The sequence below is a fragment of the Pelodiscus sinensis genome, chromosome 1 (assembly GCF_052426305.1).
Source record: "Pelodiscus sinensis isolate ZL-2025 chromosome 1, ASM5242630v1, whole genome shotgun sequence".
Taxonomy (NCBI): Eukaryota; Metazoa; Chordata; order Testudines; family Trionychidae; genus Pelodiscus; species Pelodiscus sinensis.
The window spans coordinates 73,079,370-73,105,300 of NC_143052.1; the positions used below are offsets into that span (position 1 = coordinate 73,079,370).

General features: G+C 42.2%; 2 protein-coding genes across 2 annotated transcripts in view; both read left to right on the forward strand.

The window, feature by feature from the left end:
- Positions 1-25,931, forward strand: part of OTOGL (otogelin like) — a 156,761-nt gene that overhangs the window by 99,155 nt on the left and 31,675 nt on the right. Inside the window, exons 38-46 of the mRNA XM_075932401.2 lie at positions 7,675-7,817; positions 12,453-12,476; positions 12,599-12,691; positions 14,641-14,830; positions 19,145-19,359; positions 21,490-21,631; positions 21,989-22,174; positions 24,773-24,985; positions 25,782-25,886. Of these exons, the coding sequence (XP_075788516.2) occupies positions 7,675-7,817; positions 12,453-12,476; positions 12,599-12,691; positions 14,641-14,830; positions 19,145-19,359; positions 21,490-21,631; positions 21,989-22,174; positions 24,773-24,985; positions 25,782-25,886 (1,311 nt within the window). The remainder of the gene's footprint in view (positions 1-7,674; positions 7,818-12,452; positions 12,477-12,598; positions 12,692-14,640; positions 14,831-19,144; positions 19,360-21,489; positions 21,632-21,988; positions 22,175-24,772; positions 24,986-25,781; positions 25,887-25,931) is intronic.
- On the forward strand, positions 13-3,900 carry LOC149525587 (uncharacterized). The gene has a single exon (XM_089780068.1). It carries the CDS (start codon positions 1,419-1,421, stop codon positions 3,765-3,767), a length of 2,349 nt encoding a protein of 782 aa, XP_089636194.1. The 5' UTR covers positions 13-1,418; the 3' UTR covers positions 3,768-3,900.

The window sequence follows — 25,931 nt, forward strand, 5'->3', positions numbered from 1 at the left end:
GTAAGTCGCATGTTGTTTATATTACATTCTCAACTGTGAAAAATTAAAATTTGATTATGCAAACATCAAACATTATAAATTAAGAATTATAAATTCAGGAGAGAGATTGTTTTGTGAGTAAAGCACTAGCCTGATATTCAGAATACATGGGTTCTATTCTTAGTTTTGCTACAGATTTTCTGTGAGAATTTAGGACAAAATATGTAATTTCTCTTCATCTAAAAATTAGGTATTCCATACCACATGGGAATATTGAGAAACTGTATCCATTAATGCTCACAAGGTACTGTAATACCAGAGTAAAAATGCAACAGAAAAACCTGTTATTTAAAGTACATAAAAAGGGCAGAGATTAATATTTTGTGGGAAAGCATAAATCAGCATTACTTTTATAAACTACTTTGCTTAATATGGTGATTTTTTCCCCCTCTTGGAGTTTAGCATACAGATTTAAAATATACCACTTTGTAAATCAGGTTCCAGAACTACAACTCCCAGTGTGCCACAGTGGGAAAATATAATTTAATATTAACTGTCTTGAAATGTTTCAGGTCAGCTCAATCAGCAAATCAGAATGAAACATCAATGGCTATTAGTCAAGTTGGGTAGCAATGGTGTCCCTAGCCTCTCTTTGCCTGGAAATAGATGACAGGAGAGGGATCACGTGAGGATTACCTGTTGTGTTTGCTCCCTCTGGGGCATCTGGAATTGGCCACTGTCGGCCGCCAGGATACTGGGCTAGATGGTCCTTTGGTCTGATCCAGTATGGCCGTTATTATGGTCTTAAGTTCTTAAAATTTTGTGAATGTAAAAACATTTTGACTGAAAATATTGAAATGGCATATTTTAACATTTCTATATTGATTTTTTTTAATTTCTCCTCCTGAAAACTGTCAAAATATCAACATTTTTCCCAATAGAAAAATAAATGTTGAAATACCAGAATTTCCTGCAGGATTTAGATTCCCAATGTTCTTCTTCGAGTGGCCCCGTGGGTGCTCCACTCTAGGTGTCGGGTCCCGTCCCGGCGCCGCAGCTCGGAGACTTTTCATAGCCGTGCTCCCGCCGGCTCGCGCATGCGTGATTCACCAGGATAGCGTTCGCGCCTTTGATCAGCCGCGCGCGAGCCGGCAACCGTCAGTTCCTCTCAACCGCCTCAGGTCGCGGTCGGAGCTCCCTGATCTCTTATCTACTCATGTTTAGATAGTTGTCTACCTGTAAATAGTTAGAGTTCTTAGGGTTAGCTGTGTTCCTGTTTGCTTTACCTGTTCCCTTGTTTAAAAAAAAAAAAAAAAAAAAAAGAGAAAGTAGTTCTTAAAACTGTTTTTACTCTGAAGCGCTGCGGCTAAGCGCAGCTGTGAAATTGACTAACTGCAGCGCGTTAAACCAGCTTCAATCTTTCCATAACTTGACTCGAAATGCCAGGATCAACTGGGTTCAAGAAATGTTCGACCTGCCGAGAAGCCATGCCAACGGCTGACGGCCATGATAGTTGTATTAGGTGCCTGGGAGACACTCATGTCCCCGACAAGTGCACCCATTGCCGCAAACTGACTTCGAGAGCCCGGAGGGAGCGGGAGATGAAACTCCGTATGTTCATGTTCGGCAAGGCATTGCAGCCTGATCCTACCCCTCCAGCAGCCACAAAAATCTCCCAGCACAAGCGGAGAGTGGCTTCTCCGGGACCGACTGACTCCCAAGCGGCAAAGCCGCCCCGGGCGCGATCCCTCCCTGTGGAAGCTTCAACCCCGGCAGCGGCATCTAAATTGACCCCCGGGGGGTCCACACGACTCCCGGGGAACAGCACAAAGGAGCCCTCATCGTCTAGAGTCAGAGCGGCTTCAGCACCAACACCGGGAGCGGAGCCGCAATTGAAGAGCAAGCCGGCAGCGGCTTCAGTTTCCCGCGCCTTGAAACTGACAAGCGCGCCGGCACCGCAACTGACCAGCGTCCCGGCACCGGCTTCAGCGGCTTCAACGGCGCACGGGGGATCGGCGCCTGTCTCCCCTGTCCCGGCGGTGACGTCGGCACCGTCTTCCCCAGCACCGAGACCTGAGGCAGAACATGCTAATGTCTCAGGCTCGGCACCTATGTCAACTCCGGCACCGGGCGTCCTGCTGGCACCGGCGTTAGATCAGCAGCAGCTGGCCTCTCCGGCACCGTCCCGACCTCAATCAGTGTCTGGTTCCCCTATACCTCGGGGTAGAGATCAGACTCCAACACATAGGAAATCATTATCAAAGACCCATCACAGACACAGGTCTTTTTCCCCACCTGCTTCACCAAGAGGGCGGAGTCGCTATCACGACTATTTTTCCCCCACTCGGATGATGTACAGTCGGCATGGTTATAGGGATGCGGTGTATTTGGATGCACATCGATCCCGTTCACGATCCCGATCGCCCTCCCGTCTCTCGAGATACGGATCGGGGAGGCGCTCCCCCTGCCGCGTTTATTATATCCAGCATGATAGCGCACGTTCTTCTCGATACCCCTCTCCGTCACGCTCTGAACGTTGCTGTGACCGATATCATAGATCGTATGACGAACGCCTCTACCGTCATCGTTCACCTTTATCGCATAGAGGGTCTTCTCACATCTGCCAATCACCGTTAACGGACTACTCACACCACAAATCACAATCACTACACTCACCTTCTCCAGCCAAAAGCTCAACAATTCAATTAGACCAATCCGAACCAGAGGAGGGTCAACTATCAGAAACGGAGGACCCTAAGCCGGAAACTTCCCCGGCGGACTGCCCATCGTCTTCCCCGGATGAAGCAATTTGCCCAGCTGAAATCTCCCCACCGGACGATCTGAAACATTTCCAGGACCTCTTCAAGCGAGTGGCAGACACACAAGACATCCAATTAGCAGATGTGCCTGTTAAGAGACATCGCCTTCTCAAAAATATACGCCCTCAACAACGTGCGAAAGTAGCGCTACCAATCGATGAGGCGATTATGGAAGTAGCGGACGACATATGGCAAACCCCAACATCAATTGCACCTACAAGTAAAAAGGCTGATAGAAAATATTTTGTTCCAGCGAAGGGGTTGGACTTTTTATTTAATCACCCCCAACCCAATTCACTAGTAGTGGACGCAGCACAACGTAGGAGTAAGGCGCCACAGTACAGAAATCCCCTTTCAGACAAGGACAATAAAAAATTGGATATATTTGGGAGGAAAGTGTACTCGTCAGCTACACTCTTACTTCGCATTGCGAATTACTCAGCCCACCTATCAAACCATAATTTTGATAATTACTCCAAACTAGCGGATTTATTGCACCATCTCCCAGACACCAAGAAGCCACTCCTGAAAGCGATAGTGCAGGAAGGGTACACATCGTGTAGCGCTGCGCTCCAGATCGCTATGGATGTGGCTGACACAGCAGCTCGGGCCGCTGCCACTGGTATAGCCATGAGGAGATCATCTTGGCTTTTGTCTGCAGGGGCACCGAAGGAGTGGCAGAGCAAGGTTGAGGATTTGCCCTTTGACAAACTTAAACTTTTTGCGGCAAACACCGATGAGGTCCTCCATTCGGGAAAGGACTCACGCACCACTTTACGTACACTGGGGATGTATACACCTTCCTTCAAACGGAGGCGTTATTTCCCATACCAACGGAGGTATGACTTCAATTTCCCTAGACAACAATCACGGCCCTTCGACAACCAGCGTCCTAGACAGCGTCCCCAGCGCAAGCGTCCACAACAGAACCGTTCGGGCAATCAACAGTCTACCAAGCAACAGATTTGACTTGCTTGTCGAGGATACAAACCAATCTTCCATAGTCAATGCGGAAACGCACCATCTTTTTCACCATCGTTTACGCTCTTTTTACCACCATTGGTCTACGATCACCACAGACAGATGGGTGCTAGAGGTAGTTCAATCCGGCCTCTCCATCCCTTTTCTCTCTATTCCCCCTACCACTCCCCCCTCCCCGTCCCTCTTCAGGGACCCCTCTCACGAGAATCTATTGGAGCAAGAAGTTCAACGTTTGCTCAACATCGGGGCGATAGAGAGAGTTCCCAAGCAGTTTTGGGGGAAAGGCTTTTACTCCCGTTATTTCCTCACACCAAAGAAGTCGGGAGGATGGAGGCCCATCCTGGACCTTCGAAGACTAAACCGGCACCTTCGAAAGCAGCGCTTCAAGATGGTAGCTTTATCGACCATTCTGCCGTCGTTGAACGAAAAAGATTGGTTTGCAGTCCTCGACTTGCAAGACGCTTATTTCCACGTAGAGATTCACGTGGCACACAGACGCTTCCTTCGGTTCCAACTGGGGAGCGAACATTACCAGTACAGGGTTCTTCCATTCGGCCTGGCATGTGCCCCCAGGGTCTTCACCAAGATGCTAGCAGTGGTCGTGGCCCACCTACGCAGGTTAGGGGTGACGATATTTCCCTACTTGGACGATTGCCTTCTAAAAGGCACGACCTACACGGAAACGTGTCATATGGTTCGGACAGTGTCCGACGAGTTTGCTACCCTGGGTCTTCTCATAAATCTGAAGAAGTCAACACTAGTTCCATCCCAAAATCTCATGTTCATAGGTGCACGCCTCGATTCAACCACGGCTCGCGCGTATTTACCGATGGAACGTTTTACAATCATCAAGGAATTGGTGCACACGGTGGTCCACGCTCCAACGATTCCCACACGTGTCTGTTTGCAACTGTTGGGGCATATGGCGGCTGCCACCATCGTCGTGCCCAACGCAAGGTTACGTTTTCGTTGCCTCCAACACTGGTTAGCCACGGTCTACATCCCGTTGAAACACGGTATCCACAGACCTCTAGTGGTGCCGCAGTATGTCCGGGAATCCCTCCAGTGGTGGGTCAACCCGACCAATCTCCTCATGGGCGTTCCATTTCATCGTCCCCAACCTACTGTACAAATAACGACAGATGCCTCCCTCATAGGCTGGGGAGCCCACATGGGCAATCTCACGGTCCAGGGACGGTGGTCGACAAGAGAAATGCTTTTGCACATCAATGTGCTAGAATTGAGAGCGGTGCGACACGCGTGCAGGCATTTTCAGTCACGCATTCGAAATACAACCACAAGGATTTTAACAGACAACATGGCGACTATGTTTTATATAAACAAGCAAGGAGGGGCGCGATCCCGTTCTCTTTGCACGGAGAGCATCCGTTTATGGAATTGGTGTATTACCAACAACACTGTTCTAACAGCTTCCTACCTGCCGGGTACCGACAATGTAGTAGCGGATTCTCTCAGCAGGCGCTTTCCACACGACCACGAGTGGGAGATTCGCTCGGACATACTGAATCGCATCTTCGGTCGGTGGGGATTTCCAGCGATAGACCTGTTTGCGACAGAACTCAATTCGAAATGTCCCAATTATTGTTCAAGAGCCGGGATAGGACGTCATTCGCTGGGGGACGCCTTCCTGCTCCATTGGGGGACGTCGTTACTGTATGCTTTCCCACCAGTAGTGTTAATTCCCAGAGTTCTCGAAAAGATCAACGTAGACAAAGCTCGGGTAATTCTTCTCGCGCCAGCATGGGCTCGCCAGCCTTGGTTCTCAACGCTTCACCAGATGTCAGTGAGAGTCCCATATCCTCTACCTTCCCTTCCGAATCTGTTGACCCAGGACAACGGATTCCTCAGTCACCCACGACCGGAGATCCTACACCTCACTGCGTGGATGCTGATTGGTTTACCAATTCCGAGCAATCCTGCTCCCAACGAGTCAAGCAAGTGTTGATGCATAGCCGGAAACAATCTACTCGTATTGCTTACACAGCTAAGTGGGCAAAGTTCCAAACCTGGTGTGCAGACAATAAAGTGGACTCGTGTTCTGCCCCTTTACCTTGCGTACTGGACTATCTCTTGCAACTTCATGACAACGGTTTGACAATTGCATCGCTACGGGTGCATCTGGCAGCAATTAATGCATTCCATCATAGGGTTGGTGATAGTTCGTTGTTTGCTCACCCCACTACGAAGAGATTTCTGAAGGGGCTCTTGAATCTCCATCCCCCGCGGAGACCTCCCCCCCCCGCATGGAATCTGGACCTGGTCCTACAGACTTTGACTCGTCCCCCTTTAGAGCCCTTAGCAACAGTAACACTACACTTACTTACGCTCAAACTGGTTTTTCTCCTAGCCCTCACCTCAGCTCGCAGAGTGAGTGAGATAGCAGCCTTCATGGCCTCTCCGCCATACACAGTTTTCTCGAAAGAAGCAGTAACCTTGAGGACCCACCCAGCTTTTATTCCGAAGGTGTCTTCTGAATTCCACATAAATGAACCGGTGGTCTTACCGTGCTTCTTTCCGAAACCTCATACCTCAACTCAAGCAGCGCTCTTACATACTCTAGACGTGAGAAGGGCATTGGCGTTCTACATCGACAGAACACGGGGCTTTAGGAAAACAGACCGTCTGTTGGTTGCGATAGCGGGCCACTCGAAAGGACAGCCTCTAACGTCTCAGCGCATTTCTAAGCTCATAGTCTCATGTATATCGATGTGTCATTCGCTGCGAGGGAAGCCTCTCCCCTCTCGCCCTAAAGCTCATTCAACTAGGGCAGTGGCTGCCACTACAGCCTTCCTCAGTGGAGTGTCATTTCGCGACATTTGTAGAGCAGCAACATGGTCTTCATATGAAACTTTTATAAAACATTACGCTATAGTAGAACACTTTGCTTCAGATTTCTCCGTGGCTACAGCAGTACTAAACCGTGCTAATAGCCTTGGTTCCGGAGCGCTGTGATTCTGCTCTATGTACTGCTCTGAAGTCACCTAGAGTGGAGCACCCACGGGGCCACTCGAAGAAGAAAGAGAAGTTACTCACCCTGTGAAGTAACGATTGTTCTTCGAGATGTGCCCCGTGGGTGCTCCACGACCCGCCCTTCCTCCCCGCTCCGGGAAAATTTCTCTTCTTGTTGTCTCTTTCAGATGAGCGGATGAGAGGAACGGACGGTTGCCGGCTCGCGCGCGGCTGATCAAAGGCGCGAACGCTATCCTGGTGAATCACGCATGCGCGAGCCGGCGGGAGCACGGCTATGAAAAGTCTCCGAGCTGCGGCGCCGGGACGGGACCCGACACCTAGAGTGGAGCACCCACGGGGCACAATCGTTACTTCACAGGGTGAGTAACTTCTCTTTATTCAACTCTAATTGGGACTTGAAGCCTTAACCTCAATAGAAGCCTGTCATTTAATTTAAAGAGCATTGCATCAGACCCCAATTCTGACAATAGAAGCTCAAAGATTGTTTTTTTTTAAGGTATAACAAAGGTGAGGATTAAAATATAGATATTAGTCATACAGGTGTAAATATGACATTCTTGAGACCTCCATATTTCAGCCACATAGAAGAATGGCTGAGTCTCCCTTTTGACCCATGGAAATTACCCTCATTTTGAGTATTGCCAATAGAGCTATGGCAATTTGCAGCTGCTGAGGAACTATCCCTGTATCTAGCACATTCCTTAACTTTCTAGAGTTGTTGCTATTGAATAACATAAGGCACTTCTCTTCATGGAGCAGTGTACTGCGTGCAAAGCAATTCCAGCTAATAGTGGTGAGTTTTTGTTTTTGTAGAAGAGGCAACTATTGCCTCAAATAGAAGCTGTAAAGAAACTTGTAGCATTCAGTTTTGTGGTACCCTCATTAAATGTCATTTCTTTTTTAGGCCAATGTTCTGTACTGTCTGAACTGAGCATTATTACATTTGATGGAAATAACATAGCCCTCTATAATATGGCTTCCTACATTTTAGTCAAGCTCCCAGAAGAAATAATTGTTGCTCATATTGAAAAATGTCCCACTAACCGGGTAAGATGCTTGCATGCTATAACTCCTTCAATAACCTTAGTAATCTTGAATTCTTTTGTTGTGTGTGTTGATGTAAATGTGCAAAGGAACAGCATGAATTAACATGCAGTTAGTAGTGATAACCATTTTTTAAAATAGTAAATTATTTATATGTCAAAACACACGTTATTGTACCTCTTTGGAAATGAAACAGACCTCCGGGTAACTATTAATTGTTATATTTGTTATAAGGAAATGAAATTGTAGTTTTCTTTCTTATTGACAGATATTCAAGATCCTCAAAGGGTAAATCAGGATAGCTCCACTGAGGGGGTGATGGAAAGTGCAAATTATATATCCCTTTCCACTAGTCTGTTGCAATTGCACCCAGGAGAATTCAGTGTCATGAGAAGAAGGCAAGAGACACCTATACCACTGACTTCCTCCAGGGATTTTGCCTGTGATCCTAGCTTCAGGTTGCATTAGGAACTACACAATAGTCCTTCTGGACAGCAGATGCCTGAGTGATATGCTTAAAGTATCATATTCCCTGTCTACTTCCCCTTGCACCACTAGAATTGCATTGGCTGGATGCAGGTGTTGGGGGGACCTTGAATCGATGATACCTTTCTCTTGGTTGACTCTCTGTTAGGTTGCTGAAACTTGGTGAAACTTGGGGATGAATTAAGGTCATCATGTGAGTAGTCTGTGTGTGAGGGAGAGTCAAAGACTTTTTTGTTTATATTAAAATGAGTTTCACAAGGAAAATGGTCAAGAGTACATTTTTCTCTCAAATAAATTACAAGGCCCAGTATTGCAGTCCTTCTCCTTAGATAGTAAATGCCTATGCTGCTCTGTAGTAATGGTCTGGGACCTCAGTCCTGCATTGGGATTGCTCGTGTGGAACCTTGCACCTCTGTGACTGATTTCATTGAGAGGGCACAGGGGCAAATGGGCAAAGTCCACATAGGCTACATTAGCAAATATTAGGATTGAGACCAAAACACAACATTTTATATTACTACAGCAATGTTTTGGGTGATCAATGTTACTGCCTGGACCATTCCTTAGACCTCTCTATGTCCTTATCAAGTGCACCCCTCATATGACAAGCCTGGCTTCTTACATCTCACTCTGGGTAGAAAGAATCACATTCTCCAGCCACTGATAGACTGGCAGTCTTGGTGTTGGTGTCCTAGGTATGTTTAAACTACATCCCTCTTTTGAAATTAAATTAAATTAGACATATTGAAATTGCAAATGAAGCTGGGATTTGAATTTCCCATGCTTCTTTTGCATAATTGCGTCATGGCGTTTTTTCGAAAAACGCTATTTTGAAAGTGAAAACGCAGTTTAGATGCAATTCTTTCGAAAAGAAAAGCCTTTTTCAAAAGATCCTCTAAACCTCATTTTTTGAGGAGTACAGGATCTTTCAAAAAAGGCTTTTCTTTTCGAAAGAACCGCATCTAGACCGCATTTTCACTTTTGAAATAGAGTTTTTCGGAAAAACGCCATGACACAATTATGCAATTGAAACATGGGAAATTCAAATCCCGGCTTCATCTGCAATTTCAATATGTCTAATTTACATCCCTCTTTCAAAAGAGGGATGTAGTCTAGACATAGCCTCCAGTCAGATTAATGTGACAGGTCTGGCTTAATTTGGCACCTATGAATTCTCTCACTGTGAGGGACCTTTGACCAGTGACATAGTTAAAACAGAGGCTGGTCAAGACAATTTACTGCTGAGAAAAACTTTTACGTGTCACCCCATACCTATTCCCTTAGGAATTCGTGACAGGCTCCAGGCACCTCCTTGTGTTCCAGCCCCTACCACCGCCACTTCTGCAGCTGGATTAAAGGATGATGGAGTAAACCCTAGCCTGGGTATGCAGAGGCTGCTGGGCCATGTTCATACACTGAGGAAACAGTTTGGCACCCGGGCAGGCTGAACTGAGTCAGACCAGGATGAATATCCCCTTGTTTTCTGCCTACGCCCTGCAAACAGATGAGACCTGTTCACTGGCTGGGCAATACCCCCAGCCAGGGCTGCCCTTCCCACTGGCTCGTTCCAAGATGATTGGCACCAGCTGCCCAGGAAATGAGAGGATTGGCACCAGCTGCCCGGCTCGAGAGGAAAGGGAGTCCCAGCCCCTGGATAGTAACAGATGTTTACCATGGAGCTGCTCAGCTCATTCACAACAGGATCTAGGCTCCAGCAGGGGCATTGCCCAGCCTGAAAGGCTCCAGTAACTGGGCAGTGTAGACTCCTTGTCACCCAGCCAGGGGGATGCTGGTCCCCCTCACACAGTGAGTGGTGGGCTTCTTCCCACTGGACAGAAAGTGGGTTTCTTTGCATCTGGGCTCCTGCTTGCCCAACCCAGCCCCACATCTCAGTCCTCCCATGGCTAGCTTACTACCCAGTCCCCTGCACACTGCGCCCCCAGAAATTCCTAGACTGCATCCCCCTGTGCCTCCCAGCAATCCCCACACCCTCCAGTCCTCCACCCTGAGCCTTCCTGGTGAGCTCATTGCTATTGGCTTTGTAGTTCTCTGGTGGCAGCTCCTCCACCACAGCTTGGACACAGTGGAGTTGAATCATGGTCTCAGAGTGAGTCCCATGCAGCAACGGTAACTAGGGCACAGGAGGTATGAGAGTGGCAGGTAGGGGCTGAGCACTGGCATGGAGCCAGACAGGTCACTGTGCTTCTGCCTGAAGCCCCAGCAATGTCCATGGTGCCATCTGTGAACCATGGCCGTGACCTTACCTGTACAGGGCAGAGGATGAGAGCACTGCGGTCCTGTAATGTTCCCCTTGAGCTCTCTCTTCTCAGCCTTGACAAAACAGCTATGCCACCAAGATTGGGACCAGGGGGGTCATCTCCTCCAGGGATGCCCTTACGGTCTGTGGAGCCCTATTCAGTACTATTAACCTGGTCCCCCTATGCCCAATGGCATCTGAGTGTGGGGGGATTGATGATTTTTTAGAGAAGTGATTTTATAGTCTTCAGCAACACACTAATGAAATATCTTTAAAGCAAATTTTATTTTAAGGTCCTGTTGACTGAAGTCAGAAAATGAAAGTATATTCGTGGGGTTGACAAATGCCTGCTAAATAGCTTAATTACCACTAGAATGGCTCTTTCTCAGGTTCAATGTTTTGCTAATAGGTTTGGTGGGTGTTTTCACTTTTAAGTTAACTAGATTCTGGAGGAAGCAGAGCCACAGAGCAGTGATTGGAAGAGGTGGGTGGACACTAAGACCCAGTGGTGCCCCAAATTTTCAGGAACCCTACATAGCTGCATATTTTGCTATGGATAAGGGCAGCCCTAGTCTCTTCACTACTATAACTCTGGAAATTATAGGAATAGATATGTAGCTGTGTTAGTCTGGTCTAGCTGAAACAAAAAACAGGACTACGTAGCACTTTAAAGACTAACAAGATGGTTTATTAGGTGATGAGCTTTCGTGGGTCAGACCCACTTCCTCAGATCAAATGATCAATAAACTACAACCTATATTGGAACAGGATACTAAACTCCGAGAGGCTCTGGGAGACAGACCCATAGTCTCCTATAGACAACCACTTAACCTCAAGATGATTCTTACCAACAACCACAGGACATACCCCACTAACAACAACCCTGGAACTTTCCCTTGCAACAAACCCCGTTGCCAGCTTTGTCCACATATTCACTCTGCTGATACCATTATTGGACCTAACCAACCGAGTTATAAGATCAAGAACACATATTCCTGCTCATCCAGAAATATAATTTATGCTATCATGTGCCGACAATGTCCATCTGCTATGTACATTGGACAAACGTCTCAGACACTTTGCCAAAGAATCAATGCCCACAAAACAGATATTATACAGAATCACAAAGAAAAAACAGTTTCTTGCCATTTCAACCAGAAAGGACATTGTCTCAACGACCTGATTACCTGCATCCTGCTTCAAAGACCTTTTAACACCAGACTTGAAAGAGAATCCTCTGAACTGTCATTCATGCTTAAATTTGACACTTTACACCTAGGTCTTAACAAGGACACTAATTACCTTACCCATTACAAAGATAGCTTCCCCAATTATCACCTCTAATATCATTAGCTCACATACATTTATCTCCCCCCCCCCACATCCCCCATCTGTTCTGAAATTTGATTTGTCCTTTTCATATGTGTTCATTTTTTTGATTGTATCCTTTGGTATATATGGTTGTACCAATTTTCTTCCACAATTTGATCTGAGGAAGTGGGTCTGACCCACAAAAGCTCGTCACCTAATAAACCATCTTGGTAGTCTTTAAAGTGCTGCATAGTCCTGTTTTTCTGGAAATTATGTTTGAGTGTTGGAATGGTCTTTATCTAGGTTGTGTTGTCTTTCTTGCTTGGTTCCCCTAATAGGTCCTTTGGCTCTAACTCCATAGCAAATAATGCTTCTTAAACACACAAAGGCAAGTACCATATTAATTAAAATATATTTCCCAGTTAGCCTCAAACATATGTTCTCATGTTCAGTGAAAATTTAGCTAGCATTAAGATTCCAGAAGGGACACTCAGGGTTGTAAATGACTAATAATTTGTCATAGCAAAACAGGAGGAAAGTCTAATATCCCTGCATTTTTAATCTATTTTTACAATGTTTTTCAGAGTGCAAATTCAATAAGAAAACTAGTAAGTATTTTGTTAATTCCTAAGTATACACTTTTTTTTACTTCTTTTAGATGCTAAAATAAATATCATCTGTAATATTCCCCCCATCTCAAAAATCCTTATTTTGGTATTTTTCTTTCAAGGTTTCACATGGAGGCACTTCAGGGCTCTGTTTTAAGAAGTTAAATGTAACAACACCTACAAATAAAGTACTTATCAACCGTTTGGCAAGAAAGGTGAGAATAATTGTTAATATTCAACATGTGTATATTTAAAGGTAATTTACATAGAACTACTTTATTCTAGAATGTAGCAAACCAGTCTTACAGTTTATGAAGTGTAGGAACAGGATTACTTCTAAGGTACAATCTTCAACCTATCATTTACAACATTATAAAATAATACTAGTGTTCCTCTTGTAGTACAACAATGAGAGCTTGAAGATTGTACCACAAGAGGAACACTAGTATTATTTCATAATGTCGTATAAAATATGCTATCAGCCTTCCCATTTAAATCCTCTTTCATGACTGATTTAGAAAAAAAAATCATAATCATTACATCAGGGCTGTGTCTAGACTGGCAAGTTTTTCCGCAAAATAATCTGATTTTGCGAGAAAAGCTTGCCAGCCGTCTACACTGGCCGTTTGAATTTCCGCAAGAACACTGATGATCTCATGTAAGATCATCAGTGTTCTTGCGGAAATACTGTGCTGCTCCCATTCGGGCAAAAGCCCTCTTGCGCAAATCATTTGCGCAAGAGAGCCAGTGTAAACAGCACAGTATGGCGATCGGGGCTTTTTTGCGGAAAACCGCATCTAGATTGGCCACAGACGTTTTTCCACAAAAAGTGCTTTTGCGCAAAAGCATCCTGCCAATCTAGACGTGCTTTTCCGAAAATTCTTTTAACGGAAAACTTTTCCGTTAAAAGCATTTTCAGAAAATCATGGCAGTGTAGACGTAACCCTACAGTGTTCTTTCTCCTCTTCTTTCATTCTTGATCTGCCATGCATTGTGGTCACCTGCCCCTCTTCATTGCAGGTGTTTGTCAATTTGTACAGGGCAGTTGCTCAGCATGGCTTTAAGGGACACTGTTATGATGGAATTACTATCTTCCAGGTGGATATTGAACTGAGGCCCTAAAGAAAGCTGTGGTAATCTTCTGTGGGAAACCCAGAACCAAGAAAAAATTGTCAGTTTTCGGCTGATTTACAAAAACCAACATTTGGTCCAATTTCACAGATTTTTGAGGGTGTACCACGATGGTTAAAACTCTGTAAAGCATGTTTATAACAGACGTTCAAAATAGAACTGGAATAAGGACTGTTCCCAGTTTTATTGAGTTCCTGATCTCTAGTCTTATGTGTAATCCATTATATCTCCTTGCTGGTTCATAATAGTTAGTAAGGGTACATCTACACTAGCTCGTTAGTTCGAGCTAGGTAGGGTAATTAGGGCAAGCGGAGTTGCAAATGAAGCCCGGGATTTAAATATCCTGAGCTTCAGTAGCATGTTCCCGGGCGCTGCCATTTTTAAATCCCCCTTAGTCCGAACTCCGTGCCCGCAGCTATACGCAGCACGGCACGCAGTAGGTAGTTCGAATTGAAGATCCTAATTCGAACTACCGTCACTTCTCATGGAATGACGAGTAACGGTAGTTCGAATTAGGATCTTTAATTCGAACTACCTACTCCATGTCGCGTGTAGCCGCGGGCACGGAGTTCGGACTAAGGGGGATTTAAAAATGGCGGTGCCTGGGAACATGCAAATAAAGCCCAGGATATTTAAATCCCGGGCTTCATTTGCAACTCCACTTGCCCTAATTACCCTACCTAGCTCGAACTAATGAGCTAGTGTAGACGTACCCTAAGAGAGGAAAAATTAAGAAAGGAAGATGAGTTTCTTATTTAAATAGTTTGGTATGTGAACACGCCAGATTTCTTATTTTCATAATTACAAATTTCATAATAACAATTTCCTTCACCATATTCTATCATTGCTTACTTCCTTTGCAATTATAGGAGGTGGAGGTTGACTAAAAATTCCATGATTTGCACATCCTGACTATTTCTGACAAAACGTGAGGGAAATAATCTCCAACTAAATGTAAATGCTACTTGCTATTTCATTAAATGTGTTTCTGAAGTTCTGCTATTCATTTTAAAATATATTTTGTTTATTTTAGGTAGTAGTGGATTCTGTAATTCAACCTTTGCCCTTCTCAAAACATGGACTGTGTATTCAGGATACTGGTGCCATGTACGTCATTAACACACCTGCTGGCATTAGCATTAAGTGGGCTCATGTTACAGGCATTATAGATATACAATATGGCTTACATTCTAACACATCTACCAAGACAGAAGGACTTTGTGGTGAGATTATCTTGTCTATTTATCTTTGTTTTATATTTTGTTTTCGCTGAAGATTTTTTTAGCTTTTTCTCACTGTATGATATGACACTTCCTAATGCCATGGCCAACCAAGACCCTTAGCCATGATCTGTTGTCTTCTTAAAGCACTTCAGATATGAAACTCCCATTCATTGTAGTGAAAATTTGACCTGATCTGAACTCTCAGGATTGGATCAATAACCTATAAATGAATGTTACTTCACTTTTAAAGCACCTATTTAAATAACATCAAGGCAAATAACTATCACTATATTTTATGTATTTAACTTTATTTGAAATTCACCCATGAAAAGCTCTGGCTGCATGTATATATATTAATTAATTCCATTGAGCAAAGGAACCAAATTCTACTCAGAAGAAACTGCCCAGGAGTGAGTTGAGGTGTAGGCAATGCATCAAATGGTATTTGCAGAGAGATGCTAATTCCTGAATGGCTTTCTTCCTCTATCCACCATAAAGGAAGGAGCAACTTACCTCTTTGATGATGCAGCAATTACCAATTTTGTGGCTTTGGCCAAGGAGCTAGTTCCCTTGCAGACACTGGGTCCAGGGTCAGGCCCACTATGATTCCAGCCTTAATCCACCACTGTTCCTGCTTACAAGGCTTTTTGATTTTCAGTTCTCAGAAAGAAAAGCTATAGGAAAAAAGGACATAGCAAGATAAAAGACAGTAACTATGGTAAAACTAGGTGTGGCATTGTGTTAATGCCTCATGAGGTACTGAATGCATCCCTAAGTCCATGCCACTACCAGGCTATTTGACCTAAAATGCACAACAGGTTAATAGGAAAGAACAAAAAGTAAAGCTGCAGAACTGATGTGACCTATACAATTATTAACCTGAAACAGCAGCTTCACTTTGTAACACATTTAATTTGGATATTACTTTTGTGGAGTGCAATGAATATTGATTTGGAAGCTACAACAATAGTAGGAGAAATATTTGTTAAAACTGGGATCCTGTGGTTACAGCAGAAGTGTTCTAAGTGTGAGGAAATTTTGCTTCCTATATTTCTGAAGGATGTGATAATTAACAGTTGCTAGTGCAGAAAATAGCAGGAAGAGTTTGGATTAATGTAGCTTTGTTTTGTATTTATTTATTTTGCAATTCTTATTTTCCCATTTGGATTCACAGATCAAAGTTTTAAAGGCTTCCCTTTTCCCTTTAGCTCTTTGTAGTCAAATTCAAATTGACAAAGTAATATTATAAGTGTAAGTGTAAGAAGGTATTTCAATTGTTGTATGAATACTGCTCAATATCAGTATTTTATAATTTTCAGCAACACATTAATGAAATAAAACTAATGAGTTTTATCTGAACTTCAAATTGTTTATATTATTTTTAAAGAATTAATTTCAAAATAACAGGCCACAGTAATTCCAAACTTGCTGAGAAGAGCGAAGAGCCAGATCCAGGCATAGATTGGGGAAGAAGACATGGGGCGGGAGGGAGGAGGGTTGGAGGTGCAGGGATGTCCTTAGGATTTATGGGGTCCAATGCTGTACTACCAAACTAGTGCCCCTAACCCCAACAATAGTCCAAGGGGTGGATGACAACTTTTTAAAGAAGTGATTTTATAATTTTCAGCAACACACTAATGAAATAATTGTAAAGCAAATTTTAAACTGAGGTCCTGTAGACTAACATGGTAAATTCAGAAAGTGACAGTATATACCTGGGGTTGGCACATGCCTGTTAAATGGTTTCATTACCACTTGATTGGCTCTTTTATGAGTTCAAAGTTCGGCTAATACGTCTATCAGGTTTTTTTCAGTTTTAAGTCAACTAGATCCTCTCCAGAGGAAGCCGAGCCACAGAACAGGGTTAGAAAGAAATGGGTGGGTAGACATGAAGACTCAGTAGTGCCCCAAATTTCCAGGTGCCCTACACAGCTGCGTATTCTGTGTAGGGGTAAGGATTGCCCTGGGGAAGAGGGAAATTCTGACTTTGCTGCATGCTTTACCTTACTTCTAATCCCATGAAAACCTCCTGTAGGAGCTGTATGAGGATATGGTTTCATGACTTGAGAGGGAGAGGGTGGCCCAGGAATCAGCTGCACCTGATCCTATAATCCTTCCAAGCATCAATTAATTTCAACATTAATGTTGTGTGGGTTCTTCTCCATGATGTGACATTTGTCCCCATGAGCAAGCATTGACAGAAAGGGACACCATATCACAACTTTAGGGGTTCAGGTGGAGGTGCTGAGTGATCTGGGCCTTATAAGGAACCTATTACCATAAGGAAGGAACATGTGGAATCTTGGCCTCATTACAGTCAATAGCAAAACTCTAATGGGAATAATCAACATAGTGAGTAATTTGGACTTTGTTGATCATCAATATACAGGTATGTTAAATCACATTTTAAATGACACATTGGTGTTTGTGTTTAAATCATATGAAGCAAAATTTTTAGAGTATGAAAGTGAAATAATCCAGCTACAGTAATTGCACCATAATTACAAATTTGTTTTACATCCAAGCATATCAGAAATATTACAAAATCCTGCCTTCTGGGATTAAAAATCTGTGTTAAATCCATTAATTAAATTAAAAATCTAATAATGACTCAAGAGGAAGTTAAAAAGTGCTCTATGGCCTGGGAAGAAAAGGAAACAAACAAAAAATTAGATGATGGTGATGATGATGATAATAATAATAATAATTAATAAAAAGACATAGGAACCCCAACTGCCCATTTCCCAATCAAAAGTATTCCATCACATCGGACATAGAACATTCTGTTACTTATTTGCTAAAGCAAACGCCAGCCATAAAGGTTCAAATTCTACTATTGTATCATTGACTTTCTATAATATATATTTATAGGAAGATATTTCAGTCATTTCTAAATACCCATCCTTGAGTATGGAAATTGCAGCTGTTGTCTCTCCCTATAATATCAAATTCATACAAGAGTAGTGAACATTAATCAAAATCTTTAAAATATGTTAGATTTTTCTGCACTGAGAAATCAAGTAACACAGGTATTTATGATGAAGGCAATTATTTCATTTGTTTAGAAAATATTTTTGATAACTTCTAGCATTTAGAAATGTTGAGATAAATCCAATAATGTGGCAGATTATGAGCACCTTCCCACCCATGGTGTGTGTCACAGTTCAGGGCAACAACACATTTATTTTCCCTTAATGATTCAGTAAGAGCATCTATTCTCATGCTTTTGGACTACCTCTGCTGTTGCCTCATGGGTAGAGATACCCATCTGTCGCCCTTCTGACCAGAGCACTTCCAGGCTGGAAATATTCCTAGCAAGAGGAGCTGTCTGAATGATCCTGCCTACTTTCTATTCAGAGGGTTAGCAGTCTAACTGCTCAGTTATATGTTACCACACAGCACTTTCTATGCAAGCCTAGTTTAATCTTTGAATAAAAGCTCAACAGAAAAAAAATATGAAAACAATAAAAGAACCTATACACGTGCTAATACGATTACCAGAGATTTCCTGCCCAACTGTCTTGAACATGGGTTCTGGCAAGTGAATCCTTCAAACCTTCCCACAGGTGTCTGTTGTGGTGACAAGTTCATAAAAGCCTCGGCTCAGAACTAGAAAACTCAGTGTGTGTTTAGTTCAACCTTTATACAGTTCAAGGATCTTTGATCTGGGGTTACCAGAAGCAGGTAATTAGCAACAATCGATTTTTCTCCCTGGTTGGTAGCTTCAAAAACCTGGATCTGAAGTGGGTCATTTGTATTTCCCTCACCTCCAAGTATTTCCTAGGAAATGCACTGCAAAGTCCTTTGAAGTTCCTCATATCTTCCAGAGATTGCATTCCAGAGATGCTGTCTTCTTGCTAAAAATATTCCATTCAGTCCCACATAAATATTTGCCTTTTTAATACAATGAACTCCAAAGATGTTAAATTAATTCACAAAGTTTTGGCAGGGATATTGCAATCTGTCACAGTGAGCTGTTATTTGCATAACCACTCTTATTTAACTTAATAATAGAACTTGTGGAAATAAGAGTATTCAGTATGAATAAGGGTGTTTGTGCAAGATTCTATGTGAGTTTGCCATTTTGCCTGTAATGTATCTTAGTATGAGTTTTTTCAGAGAGTATTTTTAACTAAATTCAGTGATGTCAGTCTAGCTAAAATTCTAACTTTCACAAATGTTGAGACTATTGCAAATAAAAATGTTTACAGATTGATTTGATCCAGTGTTAACATTTACCATATCATTTGTACTTTTCTTGTACTTTTTCAGTTGTTCTAGAGTTATTCACTAAATGTGATGCATTATTTTAAGGTGTGTGCAATGGAGACCCAGTTGATGATCTCAAGATGCAAAATAGGACTATAATTACAAATATGGAAGACATCGAAGCATTTATTAAGAGCTGGGAAATTGAGAAATCAGTTGATGTAACAACCAGGAGGCCAGTAAGAAACTGTACTGAAGATAACTGCACTTACTGTATGGAGCTGTTAAATAGAAGAGTTTTTGTCCCATGTCACAAAAAAGTAAGTACAAAGAAAGAGGCAGTTCCAAGTCTAAATTAATTAAATTTATAGTAAAAAATGTAATGCATAGCAATTCTTTTTAAATGTCACTTGCTTCCAATGTTTAGAGAATTAATTCCTCCTCCATGTTGCTCATGGGTAACCTCAGATGGCCTCTGAGGTTCAGGAGTAATGGTAGTTCGGAATAGGAAGCCTAGTCCGAACTACCTAGTCCGTGCCGCGTCCAGCTGCGCGGCACGGAGTCCGCACTAGCGGACATTTAAAAATGGTGGCGCCCGACAAGATGCAAATGAAGCCCGGGAAATTCAAATCCCGGGCTTCATTTGCAACTCCGGTTGCCTACATTACCACCCTAGTTCGAACTAGGGTGGTAGTGTAGACATACCCTTACTGCATTGTTAGCCTGAGCTATACCTCAAGTTTCTCCCCAATCCAACACTCGCGCGCGCGCACACACACATACACACATCTCTTACTTGCTCTACGTTGTGTTCTAAGGTCTAGCTAACCAGCATGGGAGGCAGGGAGTATATAGGGATGTGTTGAAGCCAAGTGCTGTTGAAGCTAGAGGTAGTAATTTGGTGGGATTAAATTAAAACAACAGCTCAAATTAAAACAACAACTCATCAGCTGCCTGTGAAGCTTCAGCATGGTCATGCTCTCTGGAACTAGCCTAGCTCCAATGGAGTAACTTGAGTGTACTAACCTGAGCTAACAATACAGTGAAGACAAGCTGAGAGTATGTGGGCAACCATATTAGTATGTAACTCTTGGGAAATATGCCACACTTGAAAAGATCATATAAATGGCAATGATACCACTGCCTAACACTGAAATATTGTTCAGAAAGAGCAGTATACTTTGTTCTGCCATGAGCAGTGGGGATTACCTTAGATGACCTATTGAGATCCCTTGCAGTCCTACAATTCTGTGATTTACTGTTCAGGTTTATGTGTGTGGTAGACCAGTTTAGAACTCCAAATCACAACCCTCTTGGGTTTGTATCTGAAGTTTAGGAACTTGAATTTGGATTGAGGTTGCACAATTGACCCACTTTTATTAAGATTATAAAGTTTAATATTGTGACTTTTCAGTTTTTGTTGTTTATTATAATATATTCTGACATGAAGGCCCCAATCCAACAAAGCCTTAAGCACATGTTCAATTATAAGCACTTGAGTAGGTAGTCCCATTGAAATAATTGTTTAAGTACTTGGACTTAAGCACATTTAGGTACTCTGATGAATTAGGGCTGTTATAAAAATGAAATAAAATAGTGTCACAAATAGTGTCACTTGTGTTTCTCCTGACCACTGCTGCTTCTCCAGGCTCCACAGCCATTTCCCCAGTGCCCCCTATTCTGCTGTCTCTCCTCTCCCCCATTGTCCTTGAGCACCCTACACCTCTCACACGCACCCCAGCCTGGCTCCACTGCTTAGCTATAGTAACTGCAGCTGCTACCAGTTCGGTCTCATGTCCCTGTTCTGGGCTCCACCTAGAGGAACACAGTGGGAGAGCTCAGTGCTGGTGCCTTTCCCAGGAAAGTCCTTCACAGCTGTGCGTGGCAGAAATCAGGGCAGGGCAAGTGACTGCATTTTCCCTCCTTTCCAAATGTCACTTACAGCCCCATTTAGACCCCATGAAACAAGACTACATTAATGCATGTTTATAAAGCACATCAGTAGAGTCTATAGTTTAGTGCACTCTATACTTCACTTCTCTCTGGTGCACTTTGCTCAATTGTGTAGACAAGCCTCATTATTTCTTTACCATCTGAACCTGTATGTTCTATTTATGAGCTGCATTCAAGTTTGACATTGTGTAAAGCCACGAATGCTTGGCCCAGCCAGAATGAAACTTATTCTCTCATGTGCACATGAATTTGACAGAGCCAGAGAAGATGGAGTGTCCTCTGTGCTTCATAGAAGATAAATGAAACAAAATTCAAAAAGTGGAGAGGTATACAAAAGTGGGGAAGGTGTAGAATCATAGAAATAGTGATCATAAAGATAAAAGGTTTTGACTTCCTGTCAGTGAGGATCACTGATGATTCTTTTCCCTTCCCATGGTAATATTTCTTGTAATTAACTAGCAACTTCGATTACAATCTAAACTGCAATGTAAATCTAGGTTTCACCACAAGACTTTTGTGAGAAGATGTGGATCAACAATACCTACTTTTGGAATTATGAATGTGATGCACTTTCAGCATATGTGTCTTTGTGCAACAAACATAACATCTGCATTAAGTGGAGGACACCAGATTATTGTTGTAAGTAAATAACATTGTTCTATGTCCAGATATAATTTTCTATCAATGCAACATTTCTGTGTCCGGTATACTAGCCAGCAATTTTTTTTATATATTTGCTCTTTCAATTGCATCCTTGTTAAGTTATGGTAAATTTTGTTAAAACGCTAAAATTATGCCTTCGGTTAAATATGTTGTATCTTAATTCTAATCTTGACTAAATTAGTCATGTGTATTCCTAAAACATAATTTTTAAATTTACATTGCTAAAATGTAGAAAATAAGCTTTTTATGATATATATATATGTTGCTCTTAGTACATATTTTCTCCTTTGAAAATAAGCAATACTTTATTTCCTCTGTATGTGTGATGTATAGCTCTGGGTTGTCCTGATGGCAAGGAATACCAGCCTTGTGTGCAACCCTGTGCAGCCAAAACATGCCTAAATAAATGGTTCTATGAAGAATCCCCTTGCTCCTATTTGAGGGAAGACTGTGTGTGTAAAAATGGAACCATTCTACATCGAACAGACTCTGACCTCTGCATACCTGAAGAAAAATGTGGTAAGTAAAGCTGAGAAGAATAGCTGAGTAGGTATGTTAATACTTATAACTGGTGATTTATATTGACATCTCCTAGCAAGTTATGTACCCTGTCTTTACCCAATCACCAGAGAATGTGGATCTGTTACAGTCCCAGGTACAGAGCTTGTCTTTTTAGCTCAAGCTCATGTTTTCAGCTGTGGAGGTCCTTGGCTCAATCCCAATTATTAGTCATAGAGCTATTCCGCTTGGATGTCCTTACTGTGTTTCTACAACTTGTTCCTTCCCTTAGAACATTTAAGATGATGTGTCTGTTCTCTATACTGAGTGGTTTTATCCACCCTCTGTTCAAGAAGTTTGTAATTAGAGGGTGCTTTGGGCCAGGAGTAGTTCCTGCCAGCTTGCTTTGGGGAGTCTAGGTTTCTAGGTGTTCATGGCTCCTTGGTTTGGCAGTCCCAGCTTGCAGGTTATGCAGCTCCAGGGCACCCCACCAAGCAGGCTGCCTCAGAGACAAAGAATTTAAAAATGTTCGAGTTTTATGCTGATTCAAAACAAAACTAAACTTTAAAATATTGGAACCTTCATGGCAGCTCTAGTTATACTCCTGTATTAACATTCAGGTTAATTACCTCTAAGTTATACTGGACAATTGGCATTATTTAGCTCCAACTGTTAACTGGTTTTTTTTTTAACCCAAAACTGTGGTAACTTAACTGTTATTTTAAGGCAATGTCAGGTACAAATCAATGGGGGAGGCGAATCCTGTCTGATAAATGGTTGGCACAAACATGAGTGCTTTTATCCAAAGCTCTTACTTACTGAGGCTATATCTAGACTGCAGCTGCGTCCAAGGAATGCATCCGCTCTTCTGAAAAAATTTTCAGAAAAGTGGACATGCTGTTTTACCATCCCTGTAAACCTCATTCTATGAGGAAGAAGGGATATGTCAAAAGAGCAGATTTTTCCAAAAATTGGCACCGTGTAGATGCCAAATTATAGTTAGAAGCCAGATTATAGTTACCCCAAGTTTGAGATGGTTTCCAGTGATCAAAAGTCAGGCTTTCAGGGGTATGCCTGTCCAGCTGCTGGGGAAATATCAGTCTTTGCTCAAAGAAAAGCTTCCTTGAATAGTTCCAAAGTGTATTTTTATAGCTAACTTTAGTGGGTCATTATAGTAAACCCTAGTGGGTCACCAATTTTTAAAATTTTAGTAAAATTGCTCATTTTTTATTAGCAAAGTATTTTTAGCATTTATAGTTATAAACACAATAAAACATACATGTTAAGGACACTGAAGATCAGCTATTGAAGTATTCCCCTTCATTTTCATGGTCTGATAACTTTCTGTTATGTCAGGAGTGAGCAATAAGTTAGGCAGTTTGCCAGGGTTAGCCCCTGGCAAGCTGTCAGTGTTTTATTTACCTGCACATCTGTAGGCATGGCTGCTTGCAACTCTCATTAGCCATTACTCATTGTTCCTAGTCTATGGGAGCCATGGGAAGTGGCGCAGCTGGGACACCACTTCCCAGAGGTCCCATTGACCAGGAACGATGAACCACAAGCGTCCGTACCTGCAGACTGTGCAGGTAAATAAAGCACCAGTGGCCCATTGGGCTAACCTTGGTGAACTGCTTCCAGCCCATGAGCTAACTATTGCCCACCCGTGTTACATCTTCCCATTCTAATTAGCAAAATTGCAATTATACAGCTATTTGGCCTTGCTTCTAACAATTTTTTGAATGGCAAGGTAAGCCCATAGTGCTGGACACACAAAATGGCTGCATTTTTATCAAATATAATTTCCCACTACACGGACAGTATATAAAGGATATGGCAGTGTCTGTCTGGATCAAATGGTTTTAAATGCCCTTCGCAGGTGGGAAGCCTAGGCTGAAGTTGTCTTGTGATGCTGTTTCTGAGTTACAAATAGATTCAAGGAAGAAAGTGAGTTTGGATACTTATTCAGAATTTATGATTCTGTGGGAATAATATAGAAAGATTCGGACAATTCAGAAATGAGGGTTACAGGAATTGGAGTAAGAAGTTCTCCATTTCAACATTATTTTGAAAGAATGGCTTGCTATGTAGATACGCACTATGTTATTTCAAAATAACATCAGTTATTCCAAAATAACGCTGCTATGTAAACGTAACCTTACGGATATATTTTGGCATAAGTTTTCACAAGCAAAAACTGCTTCAACATCTGGCGAAGGAGGTTTTTGCTGACAAAAGGTTATGTCCAAAAAAATCTTTAAGGTGTTACAGGACTCCTAGTTGTTTAAGTTAGTCACTGACTTCTTGAATTTCTCCCAGAAACAAAGAGGAAGTATGTGCAGAAACTTGAACTGTGATGTTATGTACATCATACTATTCAGCGTTGCTGGCATACCACCTACAGTTTCTGTTAGTAGAATAGATCAATTAAATTAATCATTTTCTATGTATCAAATTCAATCATGTTTTCTAAAACAATAGAAACCTTTCATTAAATACTTGATAAAATATTGCATATCATTTTATGCATGAGGTTTTCCAGCTGACACATTGTACTTGTACTAATCTGAAATAAATTTGTGCTAAATACAATCTGAAGGATGTATTGTTTTTCTTCCTTAGCATGTACAGATAATGAAGGACAGCCACGTTCTGCTGGAGAGGTTTGGAATGGGTCCATTAAAGGGTGTTGTATGTATAACTGTTTGGAGAATGGAAGCATTATTCCTATAGAACCTGAATGCAGTGAAGACCCTCTACCAATTTGTGAGCGGGAAGGTGAAGTTATCATTAATGTCATTGAAGAGAGGGCTTGCTGTCCAAAGAAAGTTTGTGGTATGTATGCAGCCAAACATCTTTTCCATAACCAGCATTCTAAGGAGATGTTTAAACATTTATTGACATGGTTTGGTTTACAGGCAGGATTCAGGGTAAAACTTTCAAAGTGCCTAATTGATAGAGAGTTGAACAGCTACTTTGAAAAGGTGATGAAAGCTCATCACACAATAAACCATCTTGTTAGTCTTTAAAGTGTTACGACAATTAACCACAGCAACCTGGAGTATGAATCTACCTTGCACTAGCCTATCACAGTGTAACTACGTGAGTGGACCCTGTTGATGCACATTACCAGTTAGTTAATGCTTTTTGAGCTAGTCCAAAGAGGACTAGAGCTAAGTTCTCTACAAGCTGTAAACATGCATCAGCAGAGTGCAAATGAACAGTTAGATTGTGGCAGGATAGTACAGGGGAGATTCACACCTCAGCTTATTGCACATTATGTATTCTATTGTGAAAATAACAAATAATGGTATTATTGATAACATTGGCATATTGCTGTTTGCCCAGAAAGCAGCTTAGTGTCAGTTGATGGCCAGATGTTTTCTCTCTGTCCCTGTTTCTCACTAAAAGAAGTATGCTTCTAGTATCTGATATGTTAAAAGTCATAAAGATGCTTTCTTGAATGTGTTAATTAAATGCTTTTGTGGAAATAGAGGGCAAATGGGATAATCAAAATGGTATTTTCACTCTCTAGATAGCTACTTGTATCCACTTGCCAGTTATCAACCAGTGTATTGTCTAGTCACATCCAGACATATAAGAATATTTGCATATGTTATATTTTTTTCAGAATGTAACATGACTTTGTGCGAGGCTATAGTTCCAACATGCAAAAATGGTGAAAAATTGATGGTAGGCTATAGTGCCCTTTCCTGCTGTCCACAATACCAATGTGGTAAGTAGTATACGGAGATAAGATGTAGAGGATATTTTCCATCCC

Excerpts from the sequence above, each read along its gene's own strand:
- LOC149525587 (XM_089780068.1), top strand. The coding sequence starts at position 1,419 with ATGCCAGGATCAACTGGGTTCAAGAAATGTTCGACCTGCCGAGAAGCC.